Source organism: Podarcis liolepis (assembly GCF_965112155.1).
Source record: "Podarcis liolepis genome assembly, chromosome: 1".
Classification (NCBI taxonomy): Eukaryota; Metazoa; Chordata; class Lepidosauria; order Squamata; family Lacertidae; genus Podarcis; species Podarcis liolepis.
The window spans coordinates 69,207,192-69,226,698 of NC_139554.1; the positions used below are offsets into that span (position 1 = coordinate 69,207,192).

The following is a 19,507-nucleotide window of genomic DNA, read 5'->3' on the forward strand; positions in this document are numbered from 1 at the left end:
TTATTTCTGTACAATAAGTTGTTTAATTCATTTGCATCATATTTTATGAATGCTTTGTTACCACTCACATCTGGTGAGAAGCCCTGGCTTTCTGGCAGATCCTTGTGTGTGTATGATAGAACATGTTAATTTTGACATTTATGACAGTGTCAGATTTAACTAATGAATCCCACTGGTGGAAACTCTTGTGATTTCAACTAGCACAACAGGATTTCCCACCCTCTCCTCCCCCACTCCCATTATTGGCTTGAAGGGGTCAGGAGAACCTCCATAACAGTGCACAGGGGGGAGGAGAAGGGAGATTGTTCCATCAGGCAAGCAGAAACTGACAGAGTGATCTCCTTAGGGCTGAATTCCTTCTAAGGTAAACTGATTTTGGTTACATGGTGGTGATCTCCATGGAGGAAATCACTTATGTGTGGAGTTGCACTTATTCTTATGCTTCTTTTCATTTATCTATAGCTTGCCCACGTTTTATATTTGGTGGTTATTAGCCCTATGTGAACTAGACCTTTAGGGTATTCTCTTCCACATGCCTTGCAAACTATGTTGCAGTCATAATAGGTTATAGCATGTTTCTCTTTGAAATAATGAGTTCTCTCTTCCAGATATAATCACCCTGCTGCTATTAACCTGAACACTTAGTCTGGAATGCTGGGGAAGGGTGACAGGAGCCAAATTGGGTCCTATTACAACAAATGAGTGAATGGGTTTCATTATGCCCTATTATGCTAGGTAGATATCAGCTTTCAGATAGTATTTGTGATGATCTGTAGATTGCTCTGGACAAACCCACGTGCTGGTTGGTCTTTGTGCCACTCAGGAATTAAATTTGTAACAATCATGAGAGACTAGACCATCCAGTTCTTGCTTAGGAGCCATATTTAGTAGCTGCTACCACTTTTTTTACATCCAGTTATGCAAGGATTTCTGAAAGATTGTCTAGAATTCTGTTGTTCTGGGCGATAGAAAGAGCCAGGACACTGGTACCTAATGTGTTAAGATTGGACTCAGCATCTGGCAGATCAAGCCACGATCTCGAAGACAACTTCTCTACAAGAAAGACTTGGATGCCTTAAAGCAGGACAGAAGGGTTTGGGGAGCATGAATGGGTTGCCGTGCTTTGTTTACAAGGGAAAGTAGCTGGCTGATGAGGAACAGCTCCATGATTTGGTTCAAGGTCAAGAATCAAATGTTGGAAGCTGGCGACAACATAGATGAAGTGCAGACTTTTTCCTTTCTATATCTGAGGCCAGTGGGGATCCATTGAATCTGCAGCTAGGAAATGGTGCCCCAGTTTTATCAGGGTTTCATAAAGAGTGAAAAGCTTAGCTGTAGTAAGATTGTGCACATGCGTTACCTCTGTATTGTACTGTACAGTATTTTATTATATCCAAATTCAAGTGTCTTCGCAAGACTTTGAGATTTGACCAGAGCTTTGGACAACCCAGGAGCAAACAAATTCTGTTAAAACAAAGCAGCCCGTTCAGGAAAACAGAAGATAAATTCAGGAATATGGAAATAAACATAAAATGGGATTTCAATTAGAAGTCTGTCCTAGAATAAATGTGGTGGCATTCGGCAGGATTGCATGCAGGTACCTGTGAACGTATATTGGGAATAAGTCCCATTAAATTCAGTGGGCCTTATTCCCAAGTTTGAGTAGACATAGGGTTGTAGCCTTGGATTTATAAAGAATAACCCAAATATCCAGAGTAAATTAAGTCTGTCAAAAACAGCATAGTAAAATCTGCCCATTAGCTCGGCAGAGACTGGCAGTAGAGTTTAAGTTGGTCTGTCAAGATTACCATGTCCCTCATTGAGGGATGGGTTTCCTGTTGATTGTGATCTGACAGGAATGGGGAACCTATAGCTCTCCAGCTGTTTCTTTTGGAAGCCGCCCAGAGTGGCTGGGGAAACCCAGCCAGATGGGCGGGGTATAAATAATAAATTATTATTAAATTATTATGGACTACAACTTGCATAAATCTCTGACTATAGGCCATTCTGGCCGGGGCTGATAGGACAACTGGAGGACACCCACCTGTGTGTTATAAGAACACATCACTAGTATTGCCACACGTTGGTGATAGCTTATTAAAATTCTCTTTATCAAAGGAAGGTTACAGTAAAGTTGATAACCTTTTCAACAAAGGCTAGGTTAATCTGGATAACACACCAGTTTTGCATGCATTTGAATACTGCATTTTATATTTATATTGCTATCTCAGACTTCTTGTGATATGAAATGACTGGGTAGTGGAGTGCACAATAGAGGCTCAGCTATAAGAATATAATAATAATAATAATATCTTTATTGTCATTGCCCCCTTCGGGGACAACGAAATTACAACGAATATGTGGTTGGAGTTGAAATAGTTGATGCGTATAGCTTGCTTTAGGCTGATTGGCAGTTTAATGGAATCATTTAGTGAATATAGGAAAAGGTTGGTGTGTAGATTTGTTTTAGAGATTTTGTCTTGGTACAGTATTATCTGATGATTACTTTTAATATGAATAATGCTCAAAATTAGTAATTTATGCTGCATTTGACAATCTTTCTTTTAAATCTTAGGGGAAGTCTGCTTTGTGGTCACATTTGTTACATTACCAAGAAAATAGACAGCGAAAACCTACATCCGGAAGCTTCAGTACCTCAGGTATTGTTGGTTTGTATAAAGGTTATGAACAGTGTTCTCCATTTTGAGAGAGAAAAAGTCACAAAAGAGTGATTGCACCAAACACAGATTATTAAGTTATATTTATTTATTAACTTCAACAATGTATATTATTATTTAACACCAAGTCTCTTAAGTGTTGCACAATAAGGATACAAAAAAAGATACAAGTGAGATAAAATCAGTTAAACTTAACCATAAAATCAGAAAAATGCCTGCTGAAATAAAAAGGTATTCACTAAGTGGCAGAATTTAACAGAGAACAGGTTTGTTCGATCATGACTGGGAGGGAGCTGCACAGAGTTAGGCCCACAGCACACAAGCTGCATGTCTGACTCATGGGAATAACTAATAGTGACTCATCTGAGGACATCCTTGATTGGGCAGAAGAACAAGGAATAGGGTGGTCTTTAAGATATTTGGGCATATGAACAGCCAGAGCAAGCTATGTGCTGGTGGAAGTCTGTCCCCAGGAACAGTCTAGCTGCAGCATTTTGCTCCAGGTTTGCTTCTGGACCTGGCTCCTGGATAACCACACATAGAGTGCACTGCAATAACTGAGTCTTGAGATTAGCAGTTCATGGATAACTGTGTCCAGGCTATCCCTGTCCGAGAATGTCCATACCTTAAGCTGGTAAAAGGCATTCCTAGCCACTGAGACTGCCTGAGCTTACAGCAACAAATATGTATCCAGGAGCACCCCCAAACTATGAACATGCTTTTTCAGAAGGAGTACACAAGCTGAAGCCAAGTCACCTGATTGCAAGACATTTCATCCATTAGGGTGACTAAGTCTGATTCAGTCTCAAAACCTGCCACAACCTTCCCTATAAAAAGAGTATTTGGAACTGATTGGTAGTCCAAACCAATGGGTCCTGGGCTATATTTTTTAAGAGTGGCCATAGGTGGCAGTGATCATTCCCTCATGCAATTGCACATTAACTATCATCTGGATCCAAGATGGACAGGGGTCATATCTAGAAGCATATCTTCTAGAGCTCCAGGGAATCTTTTTCCACAGTGGGAGTCAGCAACCTCCAGACTATCCAAAAGAGCCCTGTGGGCTGGCTGCTAGGTTCTTGTGAAAGTTTGCAATAAGCCCAAATATTCATTTGCTGACTAAGTGCATTGCTAAAATGGAAAGCATTTACCAATGTAAATACAAATCAGTATTTGTACTAATACAAAATGTTATCTTTAATTTAGGAATACTACTTGATTCAGAAAGAAGGAAGTCGGATGCCAGCCCAGCAATGTCTCCCTTAAGAGTATCTCTCATCCAAGACATGAGGTTGGTTTAAAAAAACAACACACAACTTTCATGAAAGGTTTATCAATATTTTAAGTACAGCTGACTTTAAAATAGCTCCTGTTAGCTTTTTGAGTTAGCCTCTTTTTCCTGATTTGAGATGGACAGTGCAATCCTAAGAATGCTTAGTGAGAAGCAGGTCCCATTGTGTTCAGTGGGCTTTACTTCCTAGTAAGCAAGTTGAGGATTGCAGTTCTAGTTCTTCTCTTCCAAAGTTCTCCTTAAGTGATTAAAAGTCAGTGTCTGTTTTTCTTTTTACAGTGAAATTAAACTCACTCTGTGGAGAAAAGGTCTAATTCAAAATTGTGTGAAGCTGTGGGAATTGGATGGGTTAAGTTTATTTTATCATAAGCATTTATAGGCAAGTCTATTCCATTGGATGCATGGAATGAACTTAAAAGGGTAGTTTATTATTATATTTGTTAAATTTCTGCCCTGTCCTCTGTCCCAAAGGAGCCAGGGCTGGTGTGTGTGCATGTATGTGTGTACTGTGGAAGAAAAACCTGATTAAGAAGTTGAGCTTGAAAGTTAAAAAGTGGCATCCATCCAACTAACTTGATCCATCAACACAGAGATTTTCACTTGCACAATAGAGCTTCCTCCCTATCTCTGTGTGCACACCCCAAAGCTGCTCCACAGACTTTGGAGAACACCCAGACCAGGTTTAGGGGGCGCAAGAGGGGGAAAGTTCTGTTGAGCAAGCAGAAATCCTTGCAACTGATGGAATGAGTTAGTTGAGTGCCTGTCCATTTCATGCATTTTAAGTAGACTTTAGCATATGTAGTACATTAATATGGCAACTACTCTTAAGTAGCAAGTATTAAGATTGTCTTATTTTACCTTCAGTAATTAAGCAGTATATAAAATAGCTTAAATATATGAATAAGCACAGAATGCAAAAAAACCCAAGAGTGCTTTATCCTTTGTAGCAGTTAGATTCAGTAGGTATATATGCTGAGCAAGAAGAAGTGAATGGCAGAATGGCAGGTTTCAGAAAAAACTAATTATCTATTGAGCATTTGTTGTATGATAGAGAAATATAGACAAAGACTCTCCTCCCCGAAGGGGAGGGGAGGGGTTGTGGTCGAGGCTCGAGCTCCGGTTAGCAGGGGGCGTGGCCCCCTGCTGCCCACTCACCTGGCTGGCGCTCACGCCCCCTCGGTGGCCATCCAACCGGGGGCCACGGTGGGGGCGTGTTCAGCAGCATTTTGCTGCAGCGCCAGCCTTCCCCCGGCCTCATTCTTTCTTCCTTCGCCCCTCGCGAGTCAACTACACTTTTTATGTCATATGACATTGCTGTAGTAGTCATTGCTGATAAATATTTTATTACAGGGAGGGGAATCTAAGGCATGGGGGGCTGCCAGGAGACTCTCTATCCAGCCCCCAGGTCTCTATTTTCTGTCTCCCCAGTCCACCCCCCCCCCTGACTTTGCTTCATTCCTTCATTCCTTCCTTCATACCTTCCTTGTCTGGGAGGAATTTACAAAGCTGGCAGCTTTCTAATAACGTTCTCTCTTCTGGAAACAATGATTAATGCTGAGGCCTAGAAGTCAAACATTTCATGAATATGATTACCAATTTTCTGTGTGTATATCTAACAAGTCACTCAGCCTTTCTGAATATAACATTCTCGCATAAAGAGAGTTCCTGGCCATTAATGATTGGCTATTGAAAACAAAGCAAATTCTCATTATTTTTAATTATTATACTTGGTATCAACTGTGCTAAAGATATATAGTAAGATCACTTAGGAATATCTTGTGTTTTTTGAGGGGGAGGGATGTTCATCCTCCACAATTTTATATTCCTTTCACTGGTTAGTAAAACATCTTTAAATCCTACTTCAATATTTACTTGTACTTACGGTTATTTCTGCTACTTTAGTTGCTTGTTGATGTCATCTTAGGGCCAAACTAAACAGGGTAGCAGTATTTATTCATGGTTTTGCTCCATAAAGGAGTGTGTGGAGCATGCAGCCTTTCTTTTTCTTCGATATGCGGTGGAACACATGGGTGTGGGGAACTAAACCCTGCCCTCTCCCCCACTTTTCCTCACTGAGTTTCATTGCTTCATTCAATTTTTCTTGCAGCTCAGTTCTGCTACCTAGGCTCATGAGAAGATTGTTTGAAGCAATGGAATACAGTGGTGTAAGAGATAGGCAGGGGCAGTGCCAAGTTATCTTCACCCACTAGCTTAATTTGAATAAAATCTAAACACTCTGACTTTATAGGTGAATGGGGCAGACTTGTAAAGAAAATATTAGACTGGCTACCACTGTAATAGACATTATAATCACAGTGGTAGCCAGTGTATGCCTGCCAGATATGGTTGCACTATAATTCCTATCAATCCTGGCCGGCATAGCTAATAATCAAGGATAATGGGAGTTGTAGTTCAGCAACATCTGGAATGCTTTCTGTTGGTTTGCCTGGGGTACTGTGCAATGCATTCCTGTCAACTTCTTTTCTAACTCAGGAAAAAGTAGGACAGCACAATAACCTGCTTTTCTTTCTCAGGCATATCCAGAATATAAGTGAGATCAAAACTGACGTTGGTAAGGCTCGAGCTTGGGTTCGGCTCTCTATGGAAAAGAAATTACTTTCCCGCCACCTGAAACACCTTCTTTCTGATCATGAACTCACAAAGTAAGTTGAGTCCAGCTTGAGGTTAACGGAGATCTGTTGGTTTGTGGTAGTTATTTTTTAAATAGACTTGCCATAGTCTTTAGCAAAGAAAATAGACAAAACAGTATATGATTTTATCAGGTACTGATAAAGCTGCTTGAGAAACAGAATACAGTAATCTTGAAAAAGGATAGGCTTCGAACAAAGAGGGCATGCATAAGTTTGCATTCAGAAAATTTGGGTTCATTCCCTTTGCTACATATTTTGTATAGTAATGGTCAGAAAGTCCAAAATAAACTAGATGAAGACATCTCCAAAACAGTATTTCTTTCAGCTATCTTAAACTGGAAGACTGTTGGTTTCAACTTTGAAAAATATAACTCTTATGAAAAATGACTATAATGGGATAATCCTGATGTGAGCTACTGTGAGCACCTTGGAGGCAGGGTAGGATCTAAACACGTTATAGCAGAGGAATTTCCTTAGCATTTGTTCTGGTACTATAAGAATTAATTTTCTGTTCTTTACATTTTTCTCACTTCTTAATTACATCAGCACATTGTTCAAGGCAATGAATGGGGGTAAATATAACTAGAAAATTAAGGTAATGAGCAATGCTTGTGCATGGTAGTTTGCATTCCATAAAAACTCAGATGACCAAATAAGATTGCATTCCTATATTCACTTACCTGGAAATAATCCCACTGAACTTAATAGGGCTTATTCCTGAGTACACACAAAGGATTGTGCTGTAAATTGTGTACAATTATTTTATATATTTGGATACTCTCATTTTCTTCATAAACTCAACTTTTCCAATAACATTAAATATTTTGATGAGGACTGTGGTGAAGGAAAGTAGGAAAATGGAATGGAAAGAGCAGGAAATTGTGAATGAGAATGGGTGAGCAAATGAGGAAAGGATGGCAGAAGGTGTAGCCGAAGGAGAGAATACTCATCTGTATAAGGCACTATATTTCCTGTGGCCTTTCCTTCTGCTTCCCCTGGTTTTTGAGCCTTCATCAGCTATGCTTCCAAACTATTCAAACCACAGGGGGCTAAAATCATGATAATTTTAAAAAGGTTTGGGGAATAGTACAGTGGTACCTTGGTCTATGAACAGCCCTGTTAATGAACACTTTGGACAATGAACTCTGCAAAACCGGAAGTAGGTGTTCCGGTTAGCGAACTCTGTCCCGGAAGACAAATGGAAGCCGAACACCGGCGGCGGGAGGCCTCATTAGGGAAAGCACACACCAAGATTTAAGAGTGCTTTGGTCTAAGAACGGACCTCCAGAATGGATTAAGTTCGTAAACCAAGGTACCACTGTATTCCTAACTGAAATGTTGGCAGTTAAGTGGGTGCAAGCCTACATGAAACATCTATGGAGTAATGTAGTTAGAAGTCAAAACTTTAGTGGTTACATGATACACATATTGATTGGTTCATTGTAAATGCCAGCAACCCTCTGGGAAGTCTTGTTATAGTAATATATAATTTTGTTTTCTTTGTCAGAAAACTCTACAAGCGCTATGCATTCCTCCGCTGTGATGATGAAAAAGAGCAATTTCTGTATCATCTCCTGTCATTCAACGCTGTTGATTACTTTTGTTTTACCAATGTTTTTACAACTATCTGTAAGTATAGCTTTTAATTGTTGGGTTACTTTTCAAAGGGGTTTAAAGCGTGTTTGACACATTCGTATAGCCTCATTTATTTTATAACAGCGTACAGATATCTCATGCTGGGAGTCTACCAATACCCCTTTCATGAGATGATATAATTTGTAACTCTGCAGAGTGTAAAATCCACGGTTGGTTGTTTTTTTACTGTGTGAACTTACTACGATTTTGGCCACAGGAAATATATTTCAAACAAATTTCTCTTTTATAACACTGAGCATGATTCTGTGTGGTAAATTAGCAGTGAGACCTCATCGATACATTCTAGTATTTTTGATTAGCATATTGCAATTCATTTGAAATCTTCCCTACCTCCAACACTGCCAATTTTGTATGCTTCCTTATAAGTTCTCTGCATTATTCTTCTCCTACCTGCCTTTTTATGTTCATCTTCATACTCAGCATGAGTATGATAAGTTTCCTATGCTCTCTTCTGAGCTCCCCTTGTGAGAGATCTGTCATTAGTTCTCAGTTCTCTTTTGAAAGACATGCTGCTTTTGGAGCCATAGTTGGACCTGTTTTAACATCACTAGACTCCATTGGTACGCTTCTGTCTGTCTGTCCAAAATAAGCTTTCAGCGCTTTTTCTTTCACTCCCTGGGAGTCTGAGATCAAGCCTAGCGGATGATATTTCTGCCTAAGAATATAGTATAATGGGTATTTGTTATTCTGCTTCAATTGTATTTGCATTTGTTCTTGGACAACTTTTTTCAGCCAAATTGTTTTTTTGTTCTGTTTTACAGTGATTCCATACCATATATTGATCATTCCTAGCAAAAAACTTGGTGGCTCAATGTTCACAGCCAACCCATGGATATGCATTTCAGGAGAACTGGGTGAAACAGGAGTCCTACACATTCCAAGGAATACACTGGAGATGACATTTGAGGTATGCCCTTACCTAAAGATAAAAGTCAAAAGAAGTCAAAAATTGCTGGGGACTTTTTCTATTAATTTTCTATTATTATTATTATTATTATTATTATTATTATTATTATTATTATTATTATTTAATTAAATATGCATATCACCCTTCATCTGAACATCACAGGGCAGTTCACAACCTAAAATATATGTGCACCTGTATAATACAAATTGCATGTATCTTCCTTTTTGGAATCTTTCTATGAGAGCCCAGCAAACCTATAGAAAATTATGATCAAAATATGTTATCTGGAGAGGGAAGTGTGAAACTATCTCTACAGACTTTCCATTGTGTTATTTTAATAGTTCCCTTACCATTTGGTTTGTAAACTTGCTTTTTCTCTAAAACGTGGCATTGTGTTTAGTCATTGCTAAGTTTGGATATTATTGCTCTGTTCATTAGGCTATAGTCACTGTGATGTTTTCTGTTTTGATTCAGCAGATTTTCCCCCACCCCTTTTTTAATTCTCAGTGTCAGAACCTGGGAAAGCTTACCACAGTACAAATAGGACATGATAATTCTGGACTGTATGCAAAGTGGCTTGTGGAATATGTCATGGTGAGAAATGAAGTAACGGGTCACACTTACAAGTAAGCAGCATTTCAGCTTTTTTATGGATTGCCTGAAAGGATGTATTGAAAATGTTGTATCATAACTGCATCAACTTCCTTTTAAAACCAGCCTGTTGCTGCTCAAAATACTTAAGAGGGCCAACTGGTCTGATAGGTATTCCTTTTCTTGCCCTGTGGGACCAAATCAGTTACTGATACATATTCTAATGTCGCACAAGACTTGCTTCTCATAAAGCTCACCTGTAAATAAAAAATATACACTGTTTTACAGAGTATGATTTGATGCCTCTTCTTGTTTATATCCGCTATGATAAGCTTATGTTCACTGAAATTGGAATTAAGCTGAATTATCTATTGGCTTGTATGATTTAGAGTGCTTTCTTGTCCATTTCAACACACAAATCTATATACTGTCAATGTACAATAGATATTTATTTGTATACACTAGCAAATCTATGAACACACACACACGAGCGCACACACACACACGCAGTCCTGTGTAAGTGCCTGGAGGTGGTTGGAGGACAGATGGCAGCTAACAGATTGAGGTTGAATCCTGACAAGACAGGCGTACTGTTTTGGGGGGACAGGGGGAGGGTGGGTGTGGGGGACTCCCTGGTCCTGAATGGGGTAACTGTGCCCCTGAAGGACCAGGTGCGCAGCCTGGGAGTCATTTTGGACTCACAGCTGTCCATGGAGGCGCAGGTTAATTCTGTGTCCAGGGCAGCTGTCTTCCAGCTCCACCTGGTACGCAGGCTAAGACCCTACCTGCCCGCGGACTGTCTCGCCAGAGTGGTGCATGCTCTAGTTATCTCCCGCTTGGACTACTGCAATGCGCTCTACGTGGGGCTACCTTTGAAGGTGACCCGGAAACTGCAGTTAATCCAGAATGCGGCGGCTAGACTGGTGACTGGAAGTGGCCGTCGGGACCATATAACACTGGTCCTGAGAGATCTGCATTGGCTCCCAGTACATTTCCGAGCACAATTCAAAGTGTTGGTGCTGACCTTTAAAGCCCTAAATGGCCTTGGTTCAGTATACCTGAAGGAGTGTCTTCACCCCCATCTGAGATCCAGTGCCGAGGGCCTTCTGGCAGTTCCCTCATTGCGAGAAGTGAGGTTACAGGGAACCAGACAGAGGGCCTTCTCGGTAGTGGTGCCCACCCTGTGGAACGTCCTTCCATCAGATGTCAAGGAAATAAGCAGCTATCCTATTTTTAAAAGACATCTGAAGGCAGCCCTGTTTAGGGAAGTTTTTAATATTTAATGTTGTATTGTTTTAACACTCGATTGGGAGCCACCCCGAGTGGCTGTGGAAACTCAGCCAGATGTGCGAGGTATTTATTTATTTATTTATTTATTTTTACTATTTTTCTAAAAAAGGTGCCAGAACTCACCACAAATGCCTCCCCTGTTCTCCCCTGGCATGCACCTGAGACCTGCCAGAACTTAGTTCTGGTGAGTTCTGAAAAAAAGCCCTGTCTCAAAGAAGCTTCATATCTAATGAACATTATTAATTACATTTGGTTGCATCCAGAGAAATATTAGCCAAAGGGGATTGGTGGAAGGTGACTCTCCCACCTCTCCAAGACCCATCAGCCCCCAGGTTCCCTTGAAACGCCTCTTCTGAGGGTCATGGGCTGTGGCACAGGGGAGCTGGAAGGGAATGCTGAAAATTGGGTGGAGGCATCATCTGTCAGTGGGAGTTCCTGCTTACAAATGGTGACTCCACCTAAATTCCAACAAACCCTTCCTTTCCTCTCAGCCCCCCTGCACCACAGTTTGCCCCATTTTTCAGGGTCCTCTGACTCTTGTGATAGGTTTTTCAAGAGGCTGCCAGGGCGTCATGGGAGTGGAAAAGTCATTGGTTTGTGTTCCTTTGGTTCAGATCCAATTTGGTCAATAAATCCAATCAATCTGTTGGCTGTCCAAAATATCTGTTTGCTTATGGTCCAGAAGATTCAGATTTCTGTTTCCAACAGCACATGTATGTGGCCCTTGTGGATTAGTCAGTTACATAACTCCTCCTGTGACTAATACTGTTCAATTCTTGTGATGGACCAGTCTTGCAGGGATGAGAAATTTTAGTAAATGGAGTATGCCCAGCATGAAATAAAAGCCATTTTACTGAATCACTTAATGTATAGCCTCTTGCTAAAATCTGGGATTAAGAGCTGCATCATGTGTCTTTTTTCTTATTTCATGTCTTTAGGTTTCCATGTGGGAGGTGGCTTGGAAAAGGGATGGATGATGGCAGTTTAGAGAGGATCCTGGTCGGAGAATTGCTGACATCCCATTCTGAGGTAGATGAAAGGCAGTGCAGAACTCCGCCTTTGCAGCAGTCCCCAAGTATGATTAGAAGATTCGTTACAATATCACCAAACAACAAACCAAGTAAGCTGGTTAGATTGAAAAAAACCTTTTACTAGTAATCTTACATATAGTAATAGCGAACTCAGTTCTCTGAGTGTAGTTATTTATGTAGCCAAAACATCATCCATACACATATTAGTAGATTTGGGGGAGCCCCACAGTTTGTGGAAGTACAACAAGTCTATAGGGGGGGAAATCATATGGGGGACAAACCCAAAAATAGCTCAGTGAGAATGAAATGTTGACTGACTGCCTTGTGGGAATTGGGGATAAAACAGATTATCCTGAAAAAAGGGAATGGCTAACTGGTTGGAATTTTGAACAGGTCTCCACTCTGCAACATTTTGTTGCATGTCTTGCTTCCACCATCTCAAAAACAGAGAAGTACTCTGGTTTTAAATCTTCATTGGGCTACTTAAATATTCTTTTGTCTTGCTGTAGCTTGCTTGACAATATGTGAGTCAGTCTCATTTCTGGTGATGGGGGAAAGGGAGAAGGAAAGGATCAACTTTAGTTGATTTTAATCTACAAACTACTGTTGTAACCATTGCTTGCTGTTGGAGGGCTTCTCATTTAATTTATCAAGATTTCAACCTCTGTGTAATGTTTCCCCCTTCACCTTCAAACATTATTTACCCAATAAAGTAGCTGTAGCTGTTCCCTATATGACTGCTTGGTGGGTTTTGCTCATTACTTCCAAAACCCTATATTACAAAAGATAAATGCACAAATGTTGATAAATCTGTACTATTTTAGAATGTAAAAAGCATAAGCCTGGATCTAGTTCCTTTCTGAAGTCCCTGGCCAAGTGAAAAACAAATAATTGCTTAAACAAATGCATTTTTTCTTTCTTGCACAGAGTTAAACACAGGTCAAATACAAGAATCTATTGGTGAAGCAGTAAATGGAATTGTCAAACACTTCCACAAGCCAGAGAAAGAGGTGAGCATTGTCATTGAACTTGATAATATTTCTCTGTTTATATTTATGTGTTCTCTAGTTAGTTTATGAAAGACTATAGCTAGAATTGACAGGAATATTGGTTCAGCAGAACAGTGTGGCACAGATGTGCACATGCAGCTGACGAGTTGAAGGGAATTATGCATAGCCAAATACAGAATCTTGCAGCTACATTTTTTCTTGATGTCAGTTTTAATCAGAGTTCTTCAGTAAATTTGTAATCCAAAGTTGTGTTTGTCTTAACCAGGATTAACAAAGGTCATAAATAACTTTGGACCCAGGTAAAAGGGGGCAGGAAAATTTACATGTGAGAATAGAATGCACTCCTGTAGTCTGCAGTCAGTCACTTAACCCTGGATCCAGTATTATATCCAAACCAAGCCTTAGAATTAAGTCTGATAAAACAGTATGCCAATTGTTTGAATTTGTCAGCTGTGCCTTGATCACAAAGATCATAGTATCCCATTTGGGACTTTTTTTGACAACCCCTTCTCTATTTGTTCTGATTTGTAGTACTAGATATGCTGTCTTGTGATATCCAGTAGATTGAGTATTTTTAACTTTTGTGTCTCATATTTATGCTCCGTCTAGCTTACGAAAATATATATATTGTTAAAAACAGCCAGTAGCATTTCAAATTAAAAACTGTTTCATATAAAAGCAGTAACAGAAATTACATATTAAAAGGCTGTCAGATATATTTCCAGTTTCTAACTAAAGACCAGTAAAAAGGAGGGCTAATGAATCTCCAACTGAAGGGCATTCCAGAGCCATGGCACCACCATCCAGAAGGCCCTGTCTTGTGTGTTTACTTACATCTGAGATGTTGATGACACAGAGAATAGGGCCTGTGAGGCATCTGGTCCAAGTCCATTTGGGGTTTTAAAGGCCAAGACCAGTACTTCAAACTGAGCAAACAAATAAGTAGCCAGTGAAGTTAAACAACATTAGAATTACATGTTCCAGTAAGGATGTTTGAGGCATCTTCTTCCAGATCTTCAAAACTCCTGAACAACAGTACCTCTACCTTGTTCGGATTAAGGTTCAGTTCACTTCAGAACTGATGCCAGACACTAATTTATTGTTTCCATTGCCTCCCTGGGTTTTGAATGATGGGGAAAAATGAAATGTCATCAGCAAATTGATGGCATCTCAACCTAAACCTCTGGATGACCTTCCCCAGTGGTTTAATGTATAAGTAAAAGCACTAGGGGACAAAGTTTGGGATTTTGCATGCCAAAGGCCACAAAATGGAACAGCAGTCTTCTGTTATACTTACCGGTATACTGTAGTACTCATTTTATAAATAACAGTGTCCTTTCCTGATCAAGGCACCTCATTTTCTCCAGCTCTTCATCAAACAGAAGTGAAGGTCCAAGGACGGGTGCTTTGTTTTCTGTTGCTCTGCACAGGGGGAGCTTCTTACCCATGTTGAACAGCAGTGAACAAAGGTGTTTGTGTGTGTATGTGAACATAACCAGGGTGGAAAGCTATTTCATCAATAATAATGCTGACTTGTAATTTCATAAAGTGAGTAAATGGTAGCTGTTGTGAGATCTGATTGTTGTTGAAATCTTATTATTGAGTGTTTTTCTAATGGGTGCCACTAACTGATAAACTCAGTCAGTGCAGACTATTGGTAGTCTGTTTTTAAAAGCCACAGTAATTTGGCATATATATTCATAATATACCATGGCTAACATCTCAAAACTAATATTTATTTTATATCCCGTTGGCAGAGAGGCAGTTTAACACTTTTGCTGTGTGGTGAAGGTGGGCTTGTCTCAGCTCTTGAGCAGGTGTTTCAGCATGGATTTAAATCCCCCAGGCTCTTCAAAAATGTCTTCATTTGGGACTTTCTAGGTAAGTACAGAAAACCTTCCTATGGCAAAAGGTTGAAGGGGTGGGTATGTTTAGACTGGATAACAGAGGTGAAATGATAGCCATCTTCAAATATTTTATTAATTGTATAAATAATTATACTGCCACCAATATGTGAGGAAGGTTTTGAGTTTTTCTACTGATCTGATCATTATGTTATATGACTCTGTCTCCAGAAAAAGCACAAGGATATTATGAGGCTCTAGAGCAAAATGAATTGGTCCCAGAGGAAAACTGGCAGAAAAGGGCCAGGAGTTTTTGTCGCTTTGTCACAGCCATCAATAACACTCCTAGAAACATTGGGAAAGATGGCAAGTTTCAGATGTTGGTGTGCCTTGGAGCCAGGTATTGTATTTCCATAAGCATATTTTCATTTGTATATAATTGCCTGGTCTAATGTGACAGAGTTGCTTTCACACTGATCAGTTTTCTTTTATTACTGTTTTGATGTCCAGATTTTGAGTCCTTTGACCAAATTACATATCCTTACACTTCTTCTGCCACTTTGGAAATCTGAAATTAGAACATGATCACTGGAATTTATCTTGACAGGAGATTAAAAGTGCTTGACCCACTTAGTTTACAAAACAAAACAAAACAAAAAACAAGGCTGAGAGGGGATATGAAAGTATTCTTCCAAATAGTAGAAGAATTAATCTGAAGAGGGAGATGAACTATTTTATACTAAAGGAGGCTAGATTTATTTATTTATTTATTTATTACATTTATATATATACTACAGTTTCTTCCAAGGAGCTCAAGATGCTGCACATGGTTCTCCAACTCCCCATTTTATCCTCACTACTTCCCTGTGAGGTAGATTAGGCTGAGACACAGTGACTGCCCCAAGGTCACCCAGTGAGCTTCATAACTGAGTAGGAATTTGAACCCTGGTCATCCAGGTCATACTCCAACACTCTATCTATTATAGCACACTGGCTCAGATGTACAATAAACAGCAGCTACAAAACAAAAATTGACAAGTCAGAATTTTTTGTGAAACAGTCTTTCCTGGAACCACAGAGGCAGCAAATAAGCTCTTTGGTTTCAGGGCACAGTTATAAGAAATTTATGGAGAATTGTGTGGCATTTTCTATACCTTAGTTGTAGCCCTTTGAAATCAGAAAGGGCCTTTCACATGCATAGGCCTTGATTTCTGCATCCCTCCTCACTGGGAAAATCAGGGTCATCACAACAAGGGTCAAGGCATGGAGATGCACCCAGTTAAATTTCCCATAAGATTGCTTCATGGCTGCAAATTTTGTACAACTGAGCATTTCCCAATCAAACTAGCAGCGCTCCTAATGGTTTCCAGTATGTGGCTTGGGCCGTTTTAAAGCAATTTGCCTTGTAAACACCTTTTGGAAGCTCCCCTGAGTCTGTCTGTGGTGCACTGTGGTCTGAATTGTGTAAGTTGATTGGTGAATGAGATGACGCTTTCTTGGGAGAATTTGGCTACAGGATTGTTTTTAAAATCCTTTCCAGCTCTCTAATTGTCACTGACGTAGGGCAGCCTAGTGCTGTGGATTCCTGCAGCAGCAAAGGTATAGCCAAGACATGGCCTCAGGCTGATCTAGAATGTTATGCCAGTGCAACAAAATGTATGCCAGTTCTGCTGTGCTGGCAACACAGCAGAACTGATGTTGCCTGATGTGGCTTCTGTAAAGGCCATTATGGAGCCTAGAAATCAGCAGAAAGGAGACATGGCAGGGCAAGACTGATGTTCTATGCAACTAACAATTCAGTCAGTATGGAGCCTTCTAATTTGCATACTGGCCATTTAGTAGTAACCTATAATAATGGGATTGCTATTGAATAAGAATAGCAAGATAGGCCTGCCCTAACTGTATTGCATTAGATGCCCCTGTAGTTGCCAGTCCTTCTGTACCACCACAGCTAGGTATAGCTTTAGCATCAAGTGCCAGTCATTTTGGATAAAGCGAGCGGCCATGTTTTTTCCAAGTTATTTGAGATATGAAGCAAATAAGAAATGATACTGAGCCAAAAGATTGACCTAGAGTTCAGTTTTTATAAACTCACACCAGTTAAACCTAGTATTGTCAGTACTAACTGGTAGTGGTATTAGGAAGAATTGTGATACTAAAATACCAGGAAATGTGATAAGTTTCTTTTTTAAAGAATTAAAAATATTTTATAACTTGTTTGAAATTTCAAAACATTCCCTTACAGAGATCACCTCTTGCACCATTGGATTGCCTTGCTGGCAGACTGCCCCATCACAGCTCAGATGTATGAGGATACAGCGCTCATAAAGGATCATACCCTAGTGAATTCCTTGATTCGTGTGCTGCAGACTTTGCAGGAGTTCAACATCACATTGGAGGCATCCCTCGTTAAAGGAATAGACATCTGATCCGTCTCTTGCTACAAGCACTGTAAAAAAGCAACAAGGAACAAACCATTATTAGTATGCAGAAATTCAATCGGCTAATACATTGCATCCAAACATTTACATCACTTGCTACAACTCTCCTGGAAAGAAGTTCAAAACAGAGAGTGGAAATGTGGATGAAAGCTCTACACCCAACGTGTAATAGGGAAAATATAACCTATAAATCACTTTTAGAATTTATTTGCTGATTTGCTTTTACACACTTTCATGTGAAAGGGTTAAGATAATGAGTATTGTGCAGCTTATTTTAAAGCTGTAATATTTCTTTGCCATTGAAAATGGCACAGTGAGAAGCTATTGGCATTCTCTCAACTTGCCTTCAGACTGTATGTTGAAAAGTATAGTTCACACATTCCATTTCTGCTAAGGGTCATTCAGCAATTGAAAATCTAATAGTTTATTATAAACATTTTCATCATTGGCTTTTACGTGTTGGGTCACTGTTCTGCAAGAAAAACTAAAAGTTTAAATATTGTTTTTAATAGCCTTGAAGCACTGAATTCATTAGCAAATCCTTTTTTTCTTTAATTTTTGTTGTCAGTATTATTTTTGGCAGAGTTTTGAAGGGCAACTCATGCAGATGTGCAGAGATCAGTGATATTTTTCATATGGGTACGAAATTGCACAGAGAAAATTATAAATGTGTTTTTAACTGGCATTTATTTATTTAACTTTTCATCATGTTGTAATGTCTTTGTCTAAGAAAAGAATACTATATACAGTACTTAACAGGCTATGTTACATGTCTGTTGTGTTTTTAATTTAGAACCTAATTAGAGTACAGCCCACCTAAATACAAGGCCAGAATAAGAGTGTCTGTTAGCAAAATATGTCTTGGCATGAACTGCCTTTCAATTTATTAGTCATTACTAACAAGTCCATTGATTTCAGTGGGTCTGCTCTGAGTATGAAATAGTTGGATACCACCATAAGTGATTATCCTAAGCCATGTGTACTCTATGTAATGGCTAACAGTCTAATCAAATACTAGATGTAACACTGACCTGGTTTGCATTTAACACTAAGCCAAACCATGACTTAGTGCAAAAGAGCAAACATTCAGGTTCCTGAAGTGAAGATTGCGCTGCAGCAATCCTCCCTCAGTGTTTGCAGCTAAAAGGGTTCAGCCATAAATTGGCTTTGTGTTACATCCAAACCCAAACTCATGGTTTGCCTTGTCCTTGACTTACCTCTTGAGGTTTGTCTGCAGCAGATAAACTATGGTTCAGGCATAACATTAAGTCAAACCATGGTCAAAGGCATAGGTTAAGCAGCAGCAAGATTTGAGGAGTGCTGTGGCCATAATATATATGCTCCAGAAAGCAAATGTTTGTTTGTTTGCACTAAGCCTTGTTTTGGCTTGGCATTATGTGCAAACTGGGCCGGTCTATAAATGTGTAAGGATCAGATACAGCAGCAGTTGTTTCACAGTTTTGTCATCTTGCAATACTAGCACTACCTTACAACAGCTTCACAAGCACATGTGCTGGTGCAAATACTTCAGGTTGGCCGTAAGTGAGAGCAGTATTACTGTGACCAATTTATGCTGCTACTTGATATAATGCTATGTTAAGGTTTCAAATCTTTCCCTTGGTAACCCAGTTCACAGGCAGAACATATGGAACATTTTTATTTGAAATGCCGAGCATTCGTGTGCTAATTTTTGTATATGTTAAAGGCTGGAGGTTTTGGATGCTTGTGAACACGGTGTAAAAATATTAGAATACCCTCATAATGTTCATAATTTGTGGACTTTTTAAATAGTAAAATTCCAATTTGAAAAATCTAGTGAATGCCTAGAAGCAACTGTTCTTGTTAGAATTCTCAGCAAAAATCCCTAGGAGATGCATATTGAGCTAAGGAAACACTAAGATATACTATACAAGCATTAGGTCTCTGTATTAAGATTCGAGATTCTACAGGCCTTTGCTGTATACATGTCTGAAGTTAGCCTCTTTAACTTCTGATAAAGACGTTTTCAACTGTCAGTCTCCAACAAGTAGCATTATTCTTTATTTCCTACATCTTGTGGTCATTTTTATTCCAGTAACTTAAAAATATAGCACATGTATTAAATTTTACTATTTTTA

The 19,507-nt window shown here is 39.5% G+C and overlaps 1 protein-coding gene across 6 annotated transcripts in view; it reads left to right on the plus strand.

The window, feature by feature from the left end:
* DENND5A (DENN domain containing 5A) overlaps nt 1-19,507 on the plus strand; it is a 57,408-nt gene extending 37,901 nt beyond the window's left edge. For all 6 annotated transcript variants that reach the window (XM_083476822.1, XM_083476824.1, XM_083476827.1 and 3 more), the window contains 11 exons: nt 2,576-2,660; nt 3,885-3,969; nt 6,504-6,632; nt 8,128-8,249; nt 9,038-9,183; nt 9,691-9,809; nt 12,003-12,184; nt 13,023-13,105; nt 14,863-14,986; nt 15,181-15,349; nt 17,195-19,507. In XM_083476822.1, coding sequence (XP_083332948.1) covers nt 2,576-2,660; nt 3,885-3,969; nt 6,504-6,632; nt 8,128-8,249; nt 9,038-9,183; nt 9,691-9,809; nt 12,003-12,184; nt 13,023-13,105; nt 14,863-14,986; nt 15,181-15,349; nt 17,195-17,378 — 1,428 coding nt within the window. In that variant the 3' untranslated portion in view covers nt 17,379-19,507. The remainder of the gene's footprint in view (nt 1-2,575; nt 2,661-3,884; nt 3,970-6,503; nt 6,633-8,127; nt 8,250-9,037; nt 9,184-9,690; nt 9,810-12,002; nt 12,185-13,022; nt 13,106-14,862; nt 14,987-15,180; nt 15,350-17,194) is intronic.